This window comes from Oncorhynchus mykiss, chromosome 24 (genome assembly GCF_013265735.2).
Source record: "Oncorhynchus mykiss isolate Arlee chromosome 24, USDA_OmykA_1.1, whole genome shotgun sequence".
In the NCBI taxonomy this organism is placed as follows: domain Eukaryota; kingdom Metazoa; phylum Chordata; class Actinopteri; order Salmoniformes; family Salmonidae; genus Oncorhynchus; species Oncorhynchus mykiss.
In genome coordinates this window covers 21,299,453-21,322,415 of record NC_048588.1, presented here as the reverse complement: position 1 = coordinate 21,322,415, position 22,963 = coordinate 21,299,453, and the positions used below count along the sequence as shown (strand labels likewise).

Below are 22,963 nucleotides of genomic sequence, written 5' to 3'. Positions count from 1 at the left end.
TAGAGACAGAGACAGAGGAACAACGTGCTAGCCTCCTCTCACCCCTGACAATGAGCTGACTCTGGTGCTCAACGGCTGCAGCCTCGTTGCGTGCAATGCAGGTGTAGTTTCCGTTGTGGTCTGGGGACAGGTTGGAGATCCGCAGTGAGCTGGTGAACTCTATGTTGTCGATGGTAACCCCCAGACTGGCAGGGATTGGCCGCCCGTCCTTCTGCCAGGTGATGTCCAGGGGCTGGTCACCTGACATTACCACGCAGGGGATGAAGACGCGTTGACCAATGGAGAACCGCTGGAATGCAAAGGGCTGGATGTACGGTGGAACTGGAGGGGAAGAGGGGGAGAAGTGACCATAACCACATTAGGCTGAGAGACAATACAAAGCCAACTGCTTTTTTCCGGAAAATGTGAAGTCCAAGATGGACAAAGGGAGCGTTGTTGGGGCTGTATTTCTGGACCTAAGGAAGGCTTTTGATACTGTTAACCATGAGATTCTCATCACAAAATTGTCCAAGTTCAACTTTTCCCCTGATGCCTTGAGATGGATGAAATTATACATTGAAGGCAGAACTGTGTGTCAGAGTGAGCAATGAGCTGTCTCCCACTCTTAGCTATGATGTGGGCATGCCCCAAGGGTCAATACTGGGGACCCTCCTGTTCAGCATGTACATAAATGATCTGCCTTCTGTCTGTACTGGGTCTGAAGTTCAAATGTATGCAGATGATACAGTGATATATGTGCATGCAAAGAGAAAACAACAAGCTGCACAAGAACTCACTACTGTAATGGTCCAGGTTACAAAGTGGCTCAGTGACTCATGTTTGCATCTCAATGTAAAAAAAACTGTTTGCATGTTCTTCACAAAGAGGGCAACAGATGCTACTGAGCCAGATGTCTATGTGTCAGGGGAGAAGCTCCAGGTGGTATCTGATTTTAAATACCTTGGCATCATACTTGATTCCAACCTCTCTTTTAAAAAGCATGTGAAAATTTCAACCAAGCTAATTTCTGATTTATAAGAAATTGTTTGACTACAGAGGTAGCAAAACTGTACTTCAAATCTATGATACTCCCCCACTTAACATACTGCTTGACTAGTTGGGTTAAGACCTATTCAGTCAGTCTACAAACAGGCTCTCAAAGTGCTTGATAGGAAGCCCAATAGCCATCATCACTGTTACATTCTCAGAAAGCATGAGCTCCTGAGTTGGAAAAATCTTGTGCAATACACCAATGCATGTCTTGTATTCAAGATCCTAAATGGCCTGGCTCCCCCTCCACTTTACGGACATATTCAATCAATCCCTATCCCAGTCTGTTGTTCCCACATGCTTCAAGAGGGCCACCATTGTTCCTGTTCCCAAGAAAGCTAAGGTAACTGAGCTAAACGACTACCGCCCCATAGCACTCACTTCCGTCATCATGAAGTGCTTTGAGAGACTAGTCAAGGACCATATCACCTCCACCCTACCTGACACCCTAGACCCACTCCAATTTGCTTACCGCCCAAATAGGTCCACAGACGATGCAATCTCAACCACACTGCACACTGCCCTAACCCATCTGGACAAGAGGAATACCTATGTGAGAATGCTGTTCATCGACTACAGCTCGGCATTTAACACCATAGTGCCCTCCAAGCTCGTCATCAAGCTCGAGAACCTGGGTCTCGACCCCGCCCTGTGCAACTGGGTACTGGACTTCCTGACGGGCCGCCCCCAGGTGGTGAGGGTAGGCAACAACATCTCCACCCCGCTGATCCTCAACACTGGGGCCCCACAAGGGTGCGTTCTGAGCACTCTCCTGTACTCCCTGTTCACCCACGACTGCGTGGCCCGCACGCCTCCAACTCAATCATCAAGTTTGCGGATGACACAACAGTGGTAGGCTTGATTACCAACAACGACGAGACGGCCTACAGGGAGGAGGTGAGGGCCCTCGGAGTGTGGTGTCAGGAAAATAACCTCACACTCAACATCAACAAAACTAAGGAGATGTTTGTGGACTTCAGGAAACAGCAGAGGGAACACCCCCCTATCCACATCGATGGAACAGTAGTGGAGAGGGTAGTAAGTTTTAAGTTCCTCGGCGTACACATCACAGACAAACTGAATTGGTCCACCCACACAGACAGCATCGTGAAGAAGGCGCAGCAGCGCCTCTTCAACCTCAGGAGGCTGAAGAAATTCGGCTTGTCACCAAAAGCACTCACAAACTTCTACAGATGCACAATCGAGAGCATCCTGTCGGGCTGTATCACCGCCTGGTACGGCAACTGCTCCGCCCACAACCGTAAGGCTCTCCAGAGGGTAGTGAGGTCTGCACAACGCATCACCGGGGGCAAACTACCTGCCCTCCAGGACACCTACACCACCCGATGTCACAGGAAGGCCATAAAGATCATCAAGGACAACAACCACCCGAGCCACTGCCTGTTCACCCCGCTATCATCCAGAAGGCGAGGTCAGTATAGGTGCATCAAAGCTGGGACCGAGAGACTGAAAAACAGCTTCCATCTCAAGGCCATCAGACTGTTAAACAGCCACCACTAACATTGAGTGGCTGCTGCCAACACACTGACTCAACTCCAGCCACTTTAATAATGGGAATTGATGGGAAATGATGTAAAATATATCACTAGCCACTTTAAACAATGCTACCTAATATAATGTTTACATACCCTACATTATTCATCTCATATGTATATGTATATACTGTACTCTATATCATCTACTGGAATTGTTAGCTAGATTACTTGTTGGTTATTACTGCATTGTCGGAACTAGAAGCACAAGCATTTCGCTACACTCGCATTAACATCTGCTAACCATGTGTATGTGAAAATTTGATTTGATTTGATTTGATTTGACTCAGTATTTTTGTTAAACAGAAAACCCAAACATATGGCAGCAGATCCACAAGGTCTGCCATGAGAGGTGACTGTATAGTTCCCTTAAGGAAAAGCACCTTTAGTAAATCCGTTTTCTCTGTGAGAGCTTCCCATGTCTGGAATACACTGCCATCAGACACACATAACTACACCACATATCACACTTTCACAAAATGCTTGAAGACATGGCTAAAGGTCAATCAGATTTGTGAACTTGGTCCCTAGCTGTGTGTTGCCGCTTTCCATGTCTGTTGTCTGTAACTTGTGAGGTGTGGAAACACTTTGTTGCTTTTATGAATTTTGTCTTGCTGCTTTTTGTTCTATGTTGCTCTGTCTGTCTGCTACGTCTTGCTTGTCCTATGTTGCTCTGTCTGTATGCTACGTCTTGCTTGTCCTATGTTGCTCTGTCTGTATGCTATGTCTTGCTTGTCCTATGTTGCTATTGTCTATATTGTAATTGTTTTTAATAACCTGCCCAGGGACTGCGGTTGAAAATGAGCCAGCTGGCTGATTGATGTGCACTGTCCCTGTAAAAATAAAATAAACTCAAACTCAAACTCAAACTATACCGGTACAATCTCCTGTGTGTCATACTTCAATATTCTATCAATCCCTTTGGTCATTGGAAATCGTTGAATAGACGCTGAACTCAGAAGGACTGAGAGTGAATCATCACCTAATTCCACCTTAGTCATTCCTCCAGTCTAGCCGAACATTCTGTACTCTGAGTCGGAGCAAACAGTACCAAGAACAGGTGTACTATTCCATAAACACTTGAAGGGGTGATTCTGTATTTTGGTGACTCATGCCACATCAGTCTGTCTAGAAACAACCCTCAAGAAGGGAAAAAACAACATGTTATACAAATGAATGAAGAATCAGGCCCCATGCTAGACTAGATAACGACCTAGATGTGAGATCCTGCTCAGTAAGTCCACTGTGGCACCTTCTCAGGGGACTCTCCAGCCATCTTGCAAGTCAGCTGCATTTGAGAATCAATGAGTTAAAATAACACTGAAATAAGCAGCACTTGAGCACTGATTTAATTCACAACAAAGTAGGGATAATGGACTCCTGGGATCTCCCCAGCCGCTTTCAGAATTTGAAGCTTGAGCAGAGCAAATGAACTAAGATACTTGTAGCGGGGAAGTGTTGCTTTATATCATGTGGATCCCCTTTCCCCCGCCCCGCCCCAGCCTCATCTCCTGGAAATGTTTTAAGCAGTGGCTGCATCATTCATGACATGGATATGAGGCATGGGGAATCACTCGTTAACATTCCCATTACGTATTCTGGGTCTCTGGTAATCAAGCTCAATCACTACTGTATGTGCAGTCATACTAATGACTCTAGTTTAGTCTCACATACCAAAGAAGCGTAGTCATAGCAGTGGCGAATGTCAGGCATTTTTTCTGTAGCTTATGATGGCTCTGGCCAATGGGAGTATGACCTGCGAGGTCACTTCCTATCTCTGCCTACAGCATTGCCATGTTCCACTGTCCACACTCTCATACCTCTTAGAATGCTTATGTAGCACATAGTGATGTGTGTAACCTACTCCTCAGCCTGAAGTGTCCCCACTTGCGCCAGTGAGAAGCTAGCTTTTCACGTGGTGCAGACTGGTAAGATGCTTCAGGAGGGTGGTCATGTGTGCTAGCAAGACAGAGGTACCAAGTTCGTGCCGGGTATGGGTTTAATCGAGAGGAAGTGGTATTCGCTAAGAAAGCAGTGTGACTTCCTTTACACTTTCCAAATTGTGGTATGCTAGTGTGGATATTATAAAAAATACCTTGTGTACTGTCAGGGAGGCAGGCTCTTCCTACCTTTGACATTGAGATGGACGCTCTGATTGGTCTCTTGATGAGGTTTGACCAATACCCTGCAGTTGTACTCTCCCTGGTCCAGCTCCTGCACGTTGGACAGCTTCAGAGTGCCGTTGTTCTCGAAGGCCCGCTGCCGGTGGTTAAAGGGGAGCAGGTGGGAGTTCTTATACCACTTGATGGAATAGTATGGGTAGCCAATGACGCGACAGTGGACGTACGCGTCCCGCCCTGCGATGGCTGTGATGTTTTTCATTGGACGGATGCTGGCAGCCCCTAAAAATACAGAGAGGGAGAGAGAGCTCTCTATAAACACATTTATGGGCGAGAGGATTGTGAAATGACAGTCAGCAACATCAAGCCGTATGTATTGACAGCACACCCAAATGTGTTTGTTTTTACCACAGGACCTCATGGTAGACTCTGAAGAGAGGGCTGTGAAATCAGGACCAAATTAGACAAGGACAAGGTAGGGTTGGCTGACAGCTGAAAGACAGAACATTTTAGTGGACAATATTCACTGTATGAGTTATCTGCATTACAAATCCAAGAGCCACTTGAAACTAACTGTCTCGTTGAATAAATAAACTATACATTCAACAACAAAAAAGTAAGTAAGAAACTAACCAAGGAAACAAAAGAGAGAGAACTATAATCCCTTTTACAGTCCTAAGATAAAAACACCACCAGCATAGAAACATGCAGTACAGCATTTACCAGTATACACCACACTGGGCTGAAAACCTGCCTGTCAGTAAGGCCTACAAATAAAATACATTGGTCAAATGTGTTCAAACATCTACACATGGAACAGCAGTGTAAATCAGCTGAAGGGAATCATCTCTGCAACATCTCTGCATCTGTGTAGAGGATCAGTTTACTATTAAAGACAGGAAGAGAGGTATTATAGCAAGCAGAACGTCCCTGTCCAACAAATGAGACACAATCAATAGAACAGACATGTTATGGACGGATCACACATACACAAACGCACACTGACAAAACATGATTGGTTGTGACCTGGCATTGTCTTTGACAGTATGAGGGACTGACATGCAAACAGGCCAACAACATATGGGCGACTAGAAATAGCAGTGTTAGAATAGAAAAAGCTATAGAGCTGGAGTATCACAATCATACAAAGAGGGGCAATGTGACAAGAGAAATTCACACAGGGATAAAAAAAAAAAAACATGTAGGAAATTAGGAGAAACTAAACAATGGAGTCCAAAGCTGAAACTGAAACTGAGGAATAAAAGGAAGAAAGAAAGAAAGAAAGAAAGAAAGTGAGCTCAAATAAAAAGGTTAGGAATATGTAGGCACTTAGCAAAGGAGGGAGAATAGAACAAAAACCTAAAAGAAACAGGCATTTAACTTGGAAACCAAACAAAAATGAGTAAGGTGTATGTTTTTGTTGTTTTGGAGGAGCTGATCTGACAAGCACCTCTTACGTTTATTCGAGCCTGGTGGTAGACCGCCCCGGCCGAGTTCCTGCAGGTGCAGCGGTACACCCCTCCGTCCACCTCCTTGGTGTGGGTGATGTTCAGCTGGCTGACCACGTGGCCCTCGTGGGTCTCGTAGTGGCCAGGGTGGTGGTGACTGTCCTTGATGACCGGGTCATCGTCCAGGTTCCAGGTGCAGGAGGGAGGGGGAGTGCCTTTGACGTTACACACCAAGAAGACCGGCTCGTTGGGGTTGACCACCTTCTCACTGAAAGAGGACAGAATCTTCGGAGTGCCGTCTGAAAGGGGAGAGAGACGGGGAGACCATGGGTAATGGTTAATATGACTACAACAAGAGGCTTGGACAGAAAAACCTGACAAATCTCTGCATCATGTACTGTATGAACATTGTAAACGTATTCTATACTGACATTAGTCAGGTAAGGTATCGCTCACATAAAACAATTCAAATAATTCCTTACAAGTGTGAAAATAATGTGCCACACAAAACCAAGAACAATTCTTAATGATAGAAAACAGCTCTATTTTAGAGTGGCCTGCTGTTGCTCTCTGATAACCCTAGCATGTTCTACATCATTATAGATCATGAATATCCTCCTTATACAGTTCCGTGGCCATGCGAGACACTTGCCCAAGCAACCAGGCTCAGTTTAAAGCTGACTGGGGTAGTAACCCTAATAACAGTTGCTGTTCTGCAGGAGCACAACACTGGCCCTGTATCGATCCAGGGCCCAAATCCCTTTCTGCTAAGTCACTGCTGCTGCAACTACACATACAGTACCAGTCAAAAGCTTGGACACACCTACTCATTCAATGGTTTTTCTTTATTTTGTTTGATGTTGTGTGTATGTTTTGTTTCCATGGACTGTACCAGTCAAACATTTAGCCACACCTACTCTTTCCAGGTTTTATCTTTAGTTTGATTATTTTCTACATTGTAGAAAAATAGTGAAGACATCAAAACTATGAAATAACACATATGGAATCACGTAGTAACCAAAAAAGTGTTAAACAAATCCAAATGTATTTTATATTTTATATTCTTCAAAGTAGCCACCCTTTGCCTTGATGACAACTTTGCACACTCTTGGCATTCTCTCAACCAGCTTCACCTGGAATGCTTTTCCAACAGTCTTGAAGGAGTTCCCACATATGCTGAGCACTTGTTGGCTGCTTTTCCTTCAGTCTGCAGTCCAACTCATCCCAAACCATCTCAATTTGGTTGAGGTTGGGTGATTGTGGAGGCCAGGTCATCTGACGCAGCACTCCACCACTCTCCTTCTTGGTCAAATAGCCCTTACACAGCCTGGAGATGTGTTGGGTCATTGTCCTGTTGAAAAACAAATGATAGTCCCACTAAGCTCAAACCAGATCAGGATGGCGTATCGCTGCAGAATTCTGTGGTAGCCATGCTGGTTAAGTGTGCCTTGAATTCTAAATAAATCACAGACAGTGTCACCAGCAAAGCACCCCCACACCATCACACCTCCTCCTCCATGCTTCACGGTGGGAACCACACATGTGGAGATCATCCGTTCACCTACTTTGTGTCTCACAAAGACACGGCCATTGGAACCAAGAATCTCAAATTTGGACTCATCAGACCAAAGGACAGATTTCCACCGGTCTAATGTCTATTGCTTGTGTTTCTTGACCCAAGCAAGTCTCTTCTTCTTATTGGTGTCCTTTAGTAGTGGTCTCTTTGTAGCAATTCTACCATGAAGGCCTGATTCACATAGTCTCTTCTGAACAGTTTATGTTGAGATGTTGAACTCTGTGAAGCTTTTATTTGGGCTGCAATTTCTGAGGCTGGTAACTCTAGTGAACGTATCCTCTGCAGCAGAGGTAACTCTGGTTCTTCCTTCCTGTGGCTGTCCTCATGAGAGCCAGTTTCATCCAATTTTCCGGATTGACTGACCTTCATGTCTTAAAGTAATAGAGTGTAATTTCTCTTTGCTTATTTGAACTGTTCTTGCCATAATATGGACTTGGACTTTTACCAAATAGGGCTATCTTCTGTATACCATCCCTACCTTGTCACAACACAACTGATTGGCTCAAACGAATTAAGAAGGAAATTCCACAAATGAAAAAGGCACACCTGTTATTTGAAATGCATTCCAGGTGACTACCTCATGAAGCTAGTTGAGAGAATGCCAAGAGTGTGCAAAGCTGTCATCAAGGCAAAGGGTGGCTACTTTGAAGAATCTCAAATATAACATATATTTTGATTTGTTTAACACTTTTCTTGGTTACTACATGATTCCATAAGTGTTATTTCATAGTTTTGATGCCTTCACTATTATTCTACAATGTAGAAAATAGTCAAACTAAAGACAAAACCTGGAAAGAGTAGGTGTGACTAAATGTTTGACTGGTACAGTACATGGACACAAAACATACACACAACATAAAACCGTAACCACCCATGCTATAGTCAACTTCCAAGCAGTACAGTACACATGAAAAAAAAAACACATGGCTGTATATTTTAACTACTGTCTTATTATAAGAACACCAATATATCAAATAACTTCCATAGTAGCATTGATCTTTATAAGAAACCTGTACTGTATCTCACCCTCCAAAATGACCTGAACAAAATCCTGAGCAGACATTTTGTTCTTCCTGGCGAAACATTGGTAGGCCCCGCCATCGCTCTTGGCCATGCCCTCCATGATCAGGTTCTCCCTGCTGATGCCTGTGATCCGCACGTTGTTGCCAGGGTAGATGATCTCTCCGTTACGATACCACGACAGCTCATACTCATCAGAGCCACTGACACTGCAATGCAAGGACACCTTACTACCCACGCTGCCCTTCACCTTTCGTGGGCTGACCACCGCCTTCAGGGGCTCTGGACACCAGAGAAAACACAGAACACACATCAAAAACCACAAACCAAACTGGTGGCCTATGATATTCTTATACCGTGACACAACTATTTTGTTGTGAGAACATTATCAAAGAAATAGATCAACAAAGTGACAGGGCTAGAGCAGCTAATGCAGAGACATCGTGGCACCCAGGCTGGGATAGCTCCTGATGTGTGAGTGTGATGTGGTGTTTGGACTCACGCTTGACCATAAGCCGGCCCACCACCTCAGCGTTGCCATAGCTGTTCCACACTTCACACACGTAGGTGCCAGAGTCGGTGGGCTGGGCGCTCTCTATCAGCAGGCCCGTGACACTCTGGCGGAAACGTGTGTCGGGCTCCAGGGGGCTGTTGTCCTTCAGCCAGCGGTACTTGGGCATGGGATGGCCTGACGCCTTACAGGGCAGCTCCACCCGATGGGACGCCATGACCTCCCGACGGTCAAAGCCATCCAGAATCCCCGGCTCTGAGTTGGTGGGATCTTATGAGAGATAAGAGAGAGAAGTTGTTATGATAAGAATAGAGAGTGTTACGATAGCATTCACTGTATTGTGGACTTTGCAGTGTATGAGGATGCAGAGTTTTCTGATGTATTACTGCAACATGGTGTACTGTACAGATATCTAGATGTTTCTGGGGTACCGTTATTTAGGTATTTAGGGCAGCACAGACTGACCTGACACAAAAAGCCGGGCGCTGTTGCTTTGCCTGGTCTCGCCCGTGTAGCGATGCCGTGTGGTGCAGCGGTAGTTATACAATCCATCCTCATTCTGGACGTCCAGAATATACAAGGCTCCTGTGGTTGTGATGAGAAATCTAGGTCCTGGAAGAGAAAAAGAGAGAGAAAGAAAGGAGGGATTATTCACATAAAAAATTACAGGAGCCAATCAGCTCATAGGAAGCTACTGTAGTACGCCATCCAGCTGGAAAAGACACCCGGTCCCGCATAATCCATGGCATTCACAAACAGTACTGAATTATCTAGATAAGTTCTATTATACATATCCTTAAACATATCATACCAATACCTTTTACCTGAGATAACCTTTACATTTGGCCTCTGCCCTCCCTAGCTCCAGCAATCTATCTGGTCTAAACCTCTGCTACAGCAACCAAATCCTCTTTGGGTGTCACTAGCAGTTCAGTCTGTGCAATAATATTATGTTAATTCTGGGGATCAAACCCGACTGAGTGGGGTTGTCAACATCCATAAGGAATGATACCTTCCTCTCGCAATCATATGCATGCGTTATCCCCAGGAGAGCAGATTGATGTCAAAACTGATCGAAAAAGCAATTTACAGGAGATTGTCTTCACTGTGCTGTGGCGAGCATGCTAAGACAGAGACAGCTTAGTGAGCATTTAGGCCCCAAGGAACACCAGCCAGGGGCAGCTTCAGTTAAAACCAGCTACAGTAGCAGGGCTGTGCCTTGTCTCTGACAACGAGGAAGGTGTCTTTAGATAAAGCCTGATCAAAATGGACTGTAAAACGTCATGCACCATTCTGGCCTGAAATCTACAGAGAATCAATGACAAGTATCAATTGGTAAAAAATACAAAAGGACCGGATAAAGAAATATTTTACCTGCATTTAATATTGGCATATTTAATAATTCATTCATTATCTATTGTTCATAGAAATAAATAAAAATAAAAATCCACTATTGAAAGGTAGTAAAAATAAGGAGAGGGAGGAAGAGTCTGCAGCTATTGTAAGAGTTGACCTAGTTAGGATAGACACCAGAGTCCATGGATTTGATATCCTGAAGGGGTTTCTAGCTCCTGATTTAAATGCAGTTGTGTGACGGGCAACCAGCAGTGCGATCTGTAGAGGGAGGGTGGTGTGTGTGTGTGTGTGTGTGTGTGTGTGTGTGTGTGTGTGTGTGTGTGTGTGTGTGTGTGTGTGTGTGTGTGTGTGTGTGTGTGTGTGTGTGTGTGTGTGTGTGTGTGTGTGTGTGTGTGCATGCGTGCCCTTATCATTACCAGGCATTTATTTAAAGGTTGAGGAGATCAGATATATCAAAATGATATCTCTTTCATATTGATATTCATAAATGATATGTATGATTTACTTCAATATTCAATATTGTCACAATACATTGTGCAATCAAAGGGAAAATATAAAATGGTGTGATTTGTATCAGAGTATTTGATATCACCAACATAGGCCAATGGCAATTATGTAAAAAAAAAAAAAGAAGCTTTTTTAAAGGTTCTCCATTTTGATTCTGTCTTTGGTACCCTGCAATCTCACAGTGGAATCCATCTTGTGCGAGACAAAATGGTATTTCTCTCTAGCCGCTGAGCAGCCTGTGTTCTGCAGCAATTTTCTCCCCAAGCACCTCCATGCTCCTCCAGTGTCTTTTAAGCTGTCAGACCTCTGTTATTGTGTTATGACAGACTGAAGAGCAGGAAGAGGGGATGCTAGAGAGAAGACAGGGGCTCAGCAGTCTGCAGCAGAAAATCAAAATGAAAGAAAATCTATTGTCTTTCTCTCTCCTATCTCGCTCTCCTTTCTATTAGTCTTTCTCTCTCCTATCTCGCTCTCCTTTCTAGTAGTCTTTCTCTCTCCTATCTCGCTCTCCTTTCTAGTAGTCTTTCTCTCTCCTATCTCGCTCTCCTTTCTATTAGTCTTTCTCTCTCCTATCTCGCTCTCCTTTCTATTAGTCTTTCTCTCTCCTATCTCGCTCTCCTTTCTATTAGTCTTTCTCTCTCCTATCTCGCTCTCCTTTCTATTAGTCTTTCTCTCTCCTATCTCAGTACTCAATACTCTGTCCCTATCAATGTTAGCCTGTATCAGATCCTCCAGACATACAGTACTGTTATACACTGAGTATACACAGAGTATACCAAACATTAGGACCACCTTCCTAATATTGAGTTTTTGCCCTCAGAACAGTCTCAACTAGTTGGGGCATGGACTCTACAAGGTGTCAAAAGCTTTCCACAGGGATGCTGGCCCATGTTGACACCAATGCTTCCCACAGTTGTGTCAAGTTGGCTGGATGTCCTTTGAGTGGTGGACCATTCTTGATGCACACAGGAAACTGTTAATGCTGCGTAAAAAAACGCAGCGTTGCAGTTCTTGACACAAACCGGTGCTCCTGGCACCTACAACCATACCCCCTTCAAAGGCACTTAAATATTTTGTCTTGAATGGCATACATACACAATCCATGTCTCAATTGTCTCAAGGTTTGAAAATCCTTATTTAACTGGTCTCCTCTCCTTCATCTGCACTGATTGAAGTGGATTTGACATCAGTAAGGGGTCATAGCTTTCACCTGGATTCACCTGGTCAGTCTATGTCATGGAAAGAGCAGGCTTCCTTAATGTTTTATATACTCAGCATATTTGTATGTATAGATTAAGCTTCTGAACCTGAGGTGAAATAATTGAAACAGGCAGCCTGGTGTTTGTGATGAAGGCAGAGCATCAAAAGAGCCAGGAGTGCTGCCCTGCCCTGGTCTTCCCAGCCCAGCCCTGCCGTGCCCAACCCTGCCCTTCCCAGCCCTGTCCAGCCCAGCCCTGCCGTGCCCAACCCTACCCTTCCCAGCCCTGTCCAGCCCAGCCCTGCCCAACAATGCCCTTCCCAGCCCTGTCCAGCCCAGCCCTGCCATGCCCAACCCTGCCCTTCCCAGCCCTGTCCAGCCCAGCTCAGCCCAGCTCCACACATTCCCTTCCCAGCCCTGCTGATCTGAAGGAGCTAGCTCTCCCTTCGTTCTCTAGAAACACACTTAATCTAATCACCCTCACTTTTCCCGGGACTAAATCGAATTTCTCCCGACTCGCATACTAAGAATGCTAAATAAGACTTGCATACTAAGAATGCGAAATAAGACTCACATACTAAGCTGCTAAATAAGACTCGCATACTAAGAATGCTAAATAAGACTTGCATACTAAGCTGCTAAATAAGACTCACATACTAAGAATGCTAAATAAGACTTGCATACTAAGAATGCTAAATAAGACTTGCATACTAAGAATGCTAAATAAGACTTGCATACTAAGAATGCTAAATAAGACTTGCATACTAAGAATGCTAAATAAGACTTGCATACTAAGAATGCTAAATAAGACTTGCATACTAAGAATGCTAAATAAGACTCGCATACTAAGAATGCTAAATAAGACTTGCATACTTAGAATGCTAAATAAGACTTGCATACTAAGAATGCTAAATAAGACTTGCATACTAAGAATGCTAAATAAGACTTGCATACTAAGAATGCTAAATAAGACTTGCATACTAAGAATGCTAAATAAGACTTGCATACTAAGAATGCTAAATAAGACTCGCATACCAAGAATGCTAAATAAGACTTGCATACTTAGAATGCTAAATAAGACTTGCATACTAAGAATGCTAAATAAGACTTGCATACTAAGAATGCTAAATAAGACTTGCATACTAAGAATGCTAAATAAGACTTGCATACTAAGAATGCTAAATAAGACTCGCATACTAAGAATGCTAAATAAGACTTGCATACTTAGAATGCTAAATAAGACTTGCATACTTAGAATGCTAAATAAGACTTGCATACTTAGAATGCTAAATAAGACTTGCATACTTAGAATGCTAAATAAGACTTGCATACTTAGAATGCTAAATAAGACACGACTTGAGAATGTGCATCCTCTTTTTTAAGGGAAGGGGGTTCTGGCTCCTCTGGTGACTTAGACTGTGTTTCCCAGTTCCATAGAGAGATGACGGATAGGATTATTTTGGCCATGTGGCTTCCCAATGGGCACAGAAATCAATTCTACATCTATTCCACATTGGATCAATGTAATTTCATTTAAATGACATGGAAACAACGTTGATTCAACCAGTGTGTGCCCAGTGGGTTAGCTCTAATCTTTTTGGTAGAGTGAATCTACACACAGCTGTGTATTCAACTTCTCCAACAGCTAATGTGTGATAGGGAGACTAAAGCAATATGCTAAGACACAAATACAGATCTGTAGTCAAAGACATGGAAATAGCAGTACAAAACGCTACAATGCCCAAAAGCATTGTCGAAAACCTCAATGGGAAAAATGTATGGGAAATAGGTGTGGACATTGTAGTGACAGGGATCTTGGCTCCGCCTGCTCCTCCACACTATCTCCTTGTCCTCCTGGACAGGATGTTCTTTTCTGAGGGCATGTTCAGAGTTTAATTGGTGGCTGCTCCGAGGTCAGCGTGCCGGGGATCTGATCTCTAATCTGGTATAATTGAGGTCAGGTCACTGGGCTGCTGACCTCACCATGCAAGGACAGGGAGTCAGGGAGCTCCTCCTCAGCCAATAGCGCAGTAGGGTGGATGCATGGACACCCGGCTGGCTGACAACATGGCTCCATCATGGCTGTCATAGTGTACATTGGCTACATTCACCAACAGCCCAGTCCTCACACCCTGGATAATATAAAACATACTCTGCCCTCTCTCTGGACCTTCCTCTCCTTCATCCATCACTCAGTCCCTCATCCCATTTTAACATCCTTCCCACTTCTTTCTGTCCTCTCTCTGTCCTGTCTGTCCTCTTTCTGTCCTCTCTCCCTATTCAGCTACATGTACATACTGTACATGTACATGTGTCCTGACTCCTATTATTTGAGGTTAGAGGGGTTTGCAAGCCATACTGTATATATAATAATCCTATCTCTTCCAGTACACAGAGCCCAGCCCGCTAGACAGCTGGCCCAGCCACACCACACCGACCCACGTGTAGGGTAGGGACTCAGCGCACTGTGGAGCGTTAATAATGAATGTGTGTGGAAGGGTGACGAAGCGTGTCACCATCTCCCCTCTTCTCCTTTGTGCTACATCAAAACACCACTTAAGGACACATAGTAACTCCTTTGATCCGTCACTCAACCCTAATCCTCTCAAAGATCAAAGATCTGTAAAATCAAGAAGTGATTTTAGAGGAATTATTTGATGGCTTGTTGTGATTGGCCTGTAAAGAAAGCGTCCTCCATTTTGCAATGAGTGACTGGTGTTATTTACCTCTCCTCAGTAAATTAAAGATGCCTTTTTATTCATCATAAATCATTCAGGTGGGTTGAATCAATCCATGCAAAAAATGCCCAGCTGTCATGAGATGAACTATACATATTTAAACACAAATCTTACATGTGAAATATGTCATTTGAATAAATCATGCAGAGTTGTTTTCTACTCTCTTAATTTTGATCAAAGTTCTGGTTTGAACCTGTGATTCAGGACTATATTTGAAGGATAGGACTTTATCTGAAATAGCATATAGAATGAATGTACAGTATTTTACAGAAGAAAACCTCTTAAAATAGCAAACAAAAGCATATGCTATACAGTAGGTCTGATATGCTAGTACCAATTATGGCTAGATTATATAACGATAAAAAAACATTTCAGTGAGCACTATTGGCACATATCCCAGTGGACTCTTGAAGAGGTTGACCTCCCAGCCTTGCTCACTACACGATGAGAGACAGGCGGCAATTAAAATGCTAGTTTGGATTGTGAAGGAGCGTATAAAAAAATGATGGTAGCCACTAACACATATGAACAGTGTAGTAGAGTATAGAATGACCTGTACAGTACCTAAACACAACCATCAATGGTTGTCCTGAATTAGCTTGAATTAGCTTTACACATCGATAACTGACTGAACTGAACAAAAGTTCAAATGCAGCTTGTTAGTATTTCAAACTCCTTCTTCAAGTTGTGATATCAATGAGCCTTCAACCCTTATTAGTAATACAAGGCCTATACAGGAGATTATTGGACTGTACTAGCTTCTTCAAAAACATCAACAGAGCTCCAGCCTGCAAAACCTCAGGGACCTGAGTTGTTCAGTACTGTGGATCCTATAAACACACAGCCTTAGGGCTCAGACAGACCAATAGCGTTTGCTGGCTGAGAGTACTTAGCACCTCAATGTAATTTGTGAACCAAGTGTGTACTGATTTTACATGTAGAATCGCATGGAAAAATGTAGGCAGTTTGACGTTCTACAGTGGGTGGTCCCTAAAACACAATGTGCTGAAAGATCGGCAGACGAATGGTAGATGCACATTCAGTGATATGTGTGTGTGAGCCTTTAGTTTGAGCCTGGCTGGGCACAGAGACAGCAGGCAGGCAGGGAGATACTGTATTGTACTTGCATGAATAATTAATCCACCTTCCCTCCATGTGCTCTCTGCATACCTGGTGCCATTGTGGAGGTGTTCTCCCTACGTGCCATTCCGCGACCACGCACCAACCACCCAACCGCTCTCATCTCCACACGATACTGCATAATGAGGGAGTGCTATTCTTTCTCTCTGACTCCTGGCCTGATGAAAGGTACTCAGAGTTCTCTTTTATTTCTTTCTTCCCTCTGCTCTGACAACAACAGAGGCTCCGTGCTGCTTCCACGCAACCAGAAGCCAAGGTCAGTACAGTGCAGAGAGAGAGAGACAGGCTAGCCACCCTTAGATGTACTCTACTACAGCTGGCTCCTTGTATCAGCACCTCTAGCCAACAGTGAGAAAACTGTTGGACTGAGCATGGTGGGATTTTAGCTGTGAGGTGTGATTTTTGTATGTGGTTGTAATCTTCTTCATGGCAGTCAGTTATCCCTGAGAGATGCCTGGTGGGCTGGCTAATGTTAGCTTCAGCACAAACAGACAGCACACTGCAAGCAAAACCAATAAACTGGGAGGACAAAGGCTGGTGTTTGCTCCAGCCAGAGACAACAACATTCACACTTCTCTCTGTCAAATGATTACCTCTTGTCTGAAATGTCTTTGTATCGGAGAGCAACATTCTGCGTAGGCTACAAGAGAGAGGACAGCCAATGCCACAGGAAACCCTGTACGTTTCACATTAAACCAGATAACTAACACCACAGCTTTAAACACTTCCACTGGCACTAAATGTATATTTGACGATGTAGAATATCCACGGATTGTAAAATGAGTAATTACATTTAGCACTCTATTTTCACCAACTAACAGTTCTGTGGGTTTATATGGGCTCTGGGCTAAATAATGTGCCATGAGCAGTCTGCCATCATAACCTTATTATTGCAGCAGCTTAAAAACAGCAATTAACACATTTCCATCCCATCAGACGACACTAATTTGTGAATTTCATTCTCTCTCCATGCAGTCCCCAACCAGAGAGAAACAACAGTATTCTCCACTGAGCTACTGGCAATACCAAATCCACATATATAAAGCTGATGAAATTGCTTATGGTAATTGAGGTTATTTTAAAGCTAGGTTTAAGCTTTAAATGAAACTTTAATGAAATTAAAAGTGAATCATTTTAGGGTTTGTTTTGGCCTCTATTTCGAAAAACAAAAGTGAGGCTGGAAATAAATTGAACCTGCTATAGAAATGTTCATGATGTAGCGTTGTGCTGTTTTAATGTCATATGTTGAACAATGTTGAACATTATTTTACTGTCTATAATGCTGAACTGTTATGGACTACTGAGTTCCTCCAAGCGCTCTCTCTCTCTATCCAAGACAAAGGGTCATAAAGTGGGCCTTCACACCTAGGTGTGATACCATGTGACCTCACAGGACTACAAAAGGGCTGTGACGTCTCCCCCTCACTCTTTTAGCCTCTTATCCTGCTGGACGTCTCAAGTTGGACGTCTCAAACTGGACTTCTATCGAGGAGGGAGAAGAACCTCCAAGGTCCAGGCCCTGTTGTCAGCCTACTGAAAGTAAAAAGCCTACTTCAGTAAAAATACTTTAAAGTACTACTTAAGTAGTACTTAAATGTGCATCTACCATTCGTCTGTCGATCTTTCAGCACACTGTGTTTTAGGGACCACCCATTGTAGAACGTCAAACTGCTGACATTTGTCAGTAGGCTGACAACAGGGCCTGGACAGTAGGCCAGTAGGCTGACAACAGGGCCTGGCCAGTAGGCCAGTAGGCTGACAACAGGGCCTGGACAGTAGGCCAGTAGGCTGACAACAGGGCCTGGACAGTAGGTCAGTAGGCTGACAACAGGGCATGGACAGTAGGCCAGTAGGCTGACAACAGGGCCTGGACAGTAGGCCAGTAGGCTGACAACAGGGCATGGACAGTAGGCCAGTAGGCTGACAACAGGGCCTGGACAGTAGGCCAGTAGGCTGACAACAAGGCCTGGACAGTAGGCCAGTAGGCTGACAACAGGGCCTGGACAGTAGGCCAGTAGGCTGACAACAGGGCATGGACAGTAGGCCAGTAGGCTGACAACAGGGCCTGGACAGTAGGCCAGTAGGCTGACAACAGGGCCTGGACCTTCACCTTTAATGGCAAGAATAAGTGAACTGATAAGTCAAGGAAAAAGTACATGTTGGGTAACCTGGGACACAACCCAGAGGAGCAGCACATGAGGGGCCTTCCAAACTCAGAGGAAAGGAGCAATAAACCACCACAAAGAAACCCCTCAACTAAGGCCAAAGGAGGACACACTGCCATCTTGCCTTTGTTCACCTCCATGTGGCCTAACTAGAGCCAGGGACAACAGACTGTTCACAGACAGTATCACATCTTTAATATTCAGATATCTTGGTCTCTTTCTTGTCTTTCATTCTATTTCCTACCTTTTTATGATCCCTCATTATTTTGGTAAATGTTTTGATTAACGTTATTAAATGTTGATTATATAAAAAACTTGTGTTTGTCTTTTATTCTGGAAAATAACTACAATATATTCTTAAAGAATTCATACCTTCAGATTAAATCAATGTATTGCTATTATTCAAATGTTAGTCTTACAAAGTTATTGTAAATAACTCATAAGTCAAGCCACAGAATACCAATTTTGTCCAAGAAGGGACTGGTGCCCCGTTAATAATTTCATAGTGATAAGCATTCACACTACCTTACAATGCAGTGTCTTTGTAAACAAATTACTGCCCCCACACACAACTGGAAGCCCCTGTGAAGGGAGTCTACTTGGTAAGATAAGTAGTTTTTTATCAGCACCCAAAACCATCATGTGAATTTATTTGACCATGGGAAAAAGCTCCTATCTACTGTAAATACTGCAGTGCAGTTCCATTGAATTGAGCCCTATGTCTATTACCCCCTGCCTGTTCTTCTACAGTATTTCTGCCTGAGTGAGTAGAGTTCTGGACTTAAGGACATTAGTATACGGGTTGTGTACATCAGCCTCCCAGAGATGCAGCTGAATGATAGGCCTAACCATGAGGCTCGACACTGAATCTGAAGCCCTGGCTTTTAATAGGGTCTGTTCTCAGTAATTATGCTGACACAATTTGATCAGTGCAGGCTAAGTATCTTCATCTGAAGGAGATGGGGGGAAATTAACGCTGATGTAATAAGTACCATTTGTCACTATTAAGACGGAGGTGTTGACAACTACTGACGTTGTCAGGGAAACTGTTCTCTCCCTCACTTCCAGCAAGCACCCCATCCCCCAAAAATAATCAGTGGTAGAAAAAGTACCCAATTGTCATACTTGAGTAAAAGTAAAGATAGCTTAATAGAAAATGACTCAAGTAAAAGAGAAAGTCATCCAGTAAAATACTGCTTGAGTAAAATACACTTAACTATCAAAAGGAAATGTAATTGCTAAAATATCAAAAGTACAAGTAAAAGTATAAATCATTTCAAATTCCTCATATTAAGCAAACCAGATGGCACCATTTCTTAGTTTTTATTTATTTATGGATAGCCAGGGCACACTCCAACACTCAATCATAATTTACAAATGAAGCATGCGTGTTTAGTGAGTCTGCCAGATCAAAGGCAGAAGGGATGACCAGGGATGTTCTCTTGATAAGTGCATGAATTGGACCATTTTCATGTCCTGCTAAGCATTCAAAATGTAACAAATACTTTTGGGTGCCAGGGAAAATGTATAGAGTAAAATGTAGATTATTTTCTTTAGGAATGTAGTGAAGTAAAAGTAAAAGTTGTAAAAAAAAAATAAAAGTAAAGTACAGATACCCCGAAAAAACTACTTAAGTAGTACTTTAAAGTATTTTTACTGAAGTACTTTACACAAAAATGGAGTCAAATACTGTACTCTGCAGTAAACACATGCATGCACACATACACACACACATGCAAAATAACCATTATTCCTCAGGGCGCTGTGTATCAGGCAGTCAGTCAGTCCCCTGTCATGATTGAGAGCTTCTGTATGCTGCCTTGAGCTGCCGTACTTCAACACTGGGGGGTGCAATCACTGCTATACACTGGCCTGGCTAGTATCGGCTTTGGAAATAGTTTGCAATAAACAATGCACGAAGCCCACATGAAACAACATGAAATAGTGGTAATAAATCTGTCAATCGATTACAGCACAGAGGGGAAAAAAACCATCAAAGTATTGACAATGCATTTCATAAATTATGCATGGTTTGTCAGATCACTGAATCAAATCTTATTTGTCACATGCGCCGAATACAACAGGTGTAGACTTTATTGTGATATGCTAACTTACAAGCTCTTTCCCAACAATGCAGTTAGAAAGTAAGAAAAAATAGCAAAAATAAATAAAAGAGGAAATGGTAACACAATAAATTAGCGAGGCTATATACAAGGAGTACTGGTACCGAGTCAATGTGCATGTAGGTCAGGGTAAAAGTGACTAGGTAATCAAGATATATAATAAACACAGTAGTAGCAGCGTATGTGAAGAGTGTGAAAGTGTATATACAGTGCATTTGGAAAGTATTCAGACCCATTGACTTTCTCCACATTTCGTTATGCTACAGCCTTATTCTAAAATGGATTAAATATATTTTTTTCCTGATTAATACACACAATAGCCATTTCTGACAAAGCAACCACAGGTTATTAGAAATTTGGGCAAATTTATTAGAAATAATCTGAAATATCACATTTACATAAGTATTCAGACCCTTTACTCAGTACTTTGCTGAAGCACCTTTGGCAGCGATTACAGCCTCGAGTCTTCTTGGGTATGACACTACAAGCTTGGCATTTGGGGCGTTTCTCCCATTCATCTTTGCAGCTCCTCTCAAGCCCTGTCGGGATGGATGGGAAGCGTTGCTGCACAGCTATTTTCAGGTTTCTCCCGAGATGTTAGATCGGTTCAAGTCCGGGCTCTTGCTGGGCCACTCTGGCTGGGCCACTTGTCCCGAAGCAACTCCTGTGTTTTCTTGGCTGTGTGCTTAGTGTCGTTGTCCTGTTGGAAGGTGAACCTTCACCCCAGTCTGAGGTCCTGAGTGCTCTGGAGCAGTTTTCGTTAAGGATCTCTCTGTACTTTGCTCCGTTCATCTTTCCCTAGATCCTGACTAGTCTCCCAGTCCCTGCCGCTGAAAAACATCCCCACATCAAGATGCTGCCACCATCATGCTTCACCATAGGGATGGTGCCAGGTTTCCTCCAGATGTGACACTTGGCACTTAGGCCAAAGAGTTAAATCTTGGTTTCATCAGACCAGAGAATCATGTTTCTCAAGGTCTGAGTATCACGACTCTGGATATGACCCAGATGCACACAGGAGGAGGATGGTTCAGTTGTCAAAATATTTTTTATAACAAAAGGGCAGGTCGAGGGCAGGCAGAGGTTTGTAGTCCAAGGCAGAGTAAAAAAGGGACAGATTGGCAGCCAGGCTCAGGGTCAGGACAGACAGGAAGGTCGGAACTGGAAAGACTAGAAAACAAGAACTAGAGAGAAGGTAACACACAGAAAACACACTGGGACGACTTGACGAGACAAGACGAACTGGCAACAGACAAACAGAAAATGCAGGTATTAATACACAGAGGATAATGGGGAAAAATAGGAGACACCTGGTGGGGGGTGGAGACAAGCACAAGACAGGTGAAACAGATCAGGATGTGACAGTACCCAAACTCCTGGAATCCTATCTGGGCACATACCTGGTTGACCGGGGTGTCGGTGGCGGAACTCATTGATGAGGGCTGGGTCCAGGATGTTCCTAGAGGGACCCAGCACCTCTCCTCCGGGCCATAACCCTCCCAGTCAACCAGGTACTGGAATCCCCTGCCCCGAGGGGGAAAGTTCAGGAGGCGCTTCACCGTGTATGCCGGATGGCCTTCGATGAGACAGGATTAGGGGTGGGCCTGGAAACAGGAGACAAAGGTTTAATCCTAGACACATGGAAAGTGGGATGTATACAGAGGGTACGGGGCAACAGAAGACGAACAGCAGAAAGGCTAAAGACTAGAGATGGTGAATGGACCAATAAAACGGGTGGACAGCCATACCCTCTGCCCGGGCCGATAGCGGGGAGCCGGGGTCCGGTGGCAATCCACCTGTTTCTGATACCTGGAGATGGTCTTAAGAAGAGCAGACAGGACTCTCTTCCATGTACGCCGACAGCGGTGGACGAACATCTGGACTGAGGGTATGCTGACCTCTTGCTCTGGGAAGGGCGGGGGCTGGTAACCCAAGGAACATTTGGAGGGCGATAGTCCAGTGGCTGAGCAGGGAAGGGAGTTGCGGGGGTACTCCACCCACACAAGTTGCTGGCTCCAGGTGGTGGGGTTGGCAGAGAAGAAGCAGTGAAGAGTAGTCTCCAGGTCCTGATTGGCTTGCTCCAATTGACTGTTGGACTGGGGATGAAACCTGGAGGACAGGCTGGCCGATGACCGAATGAGGGTGCAAAATGCCTTCCAGAACCTGGACGAGAACTGAGGACCCCGATCGGAGACCATGTTGTCCGGATGTCCATGGATCCGGAAGACGTGCTGCACCATAAGCTGGGTTGTCTCCTTGGCTGAGGAAACTTGGGAAGGGGAATAAAATGTGCACCTTTGGAAAACCTATCCACCACAGTAAATATGGTGGTGTTGCCATCTGACGGAGGGAGACCAGTGACAAATTTCAGGGGAAATGAGGAACAGGGAGTGGTTGAAGGAGACCAGCTGTAGCTTGCCACAAAGTTTTTCTCTGTGCACACACAGTGCAGGCAGCAACGAATGTGGAGACACCTGGA

At 44.0% G+C, this 22,963-nt stretch overlaps 1 protein-coding gene across 2 annotated transcripts in view; it reads right to left on the bottom strand.

Moving 5' to 3' along the window:
- Positions 1-22,963, bottom strand: part of dscamb (Down syndrome cell adhesion molecule b) — a 126,987-nt gene that overhangs the window by 34,040 nt on the left and 69,984 nt on the right. For both annotated transcript variants that reach the window (XM_036961246.1, XM_036961247.1), the window contains exons 4-9: positions 9,723-9,869; positions 9,249-9,527; positions 8,753-9,028; positions 6,153-6,449; positions 4,712-4,984; positions 43-321 (exon numbers count right to left, since the gene is read on the bottom strand). In XM_036961246.1, coding sequence (XP_036817141.1) covers positions 43-321; positions 4,712-4,984; positions 6,153-6,449; positions 8,753-9,028; positions 9,249-9,527; positions 9,723-9,869 — 1,551 coding nt within the window. The remainder of the gene's footprint in view (positions 1-42; positions 322-4,711; positions 4,985-6,152; positions 6,450-8,752; positions 9,029-9,248; positions 9,528-9,722; positions 9,870-22,963) is intronic.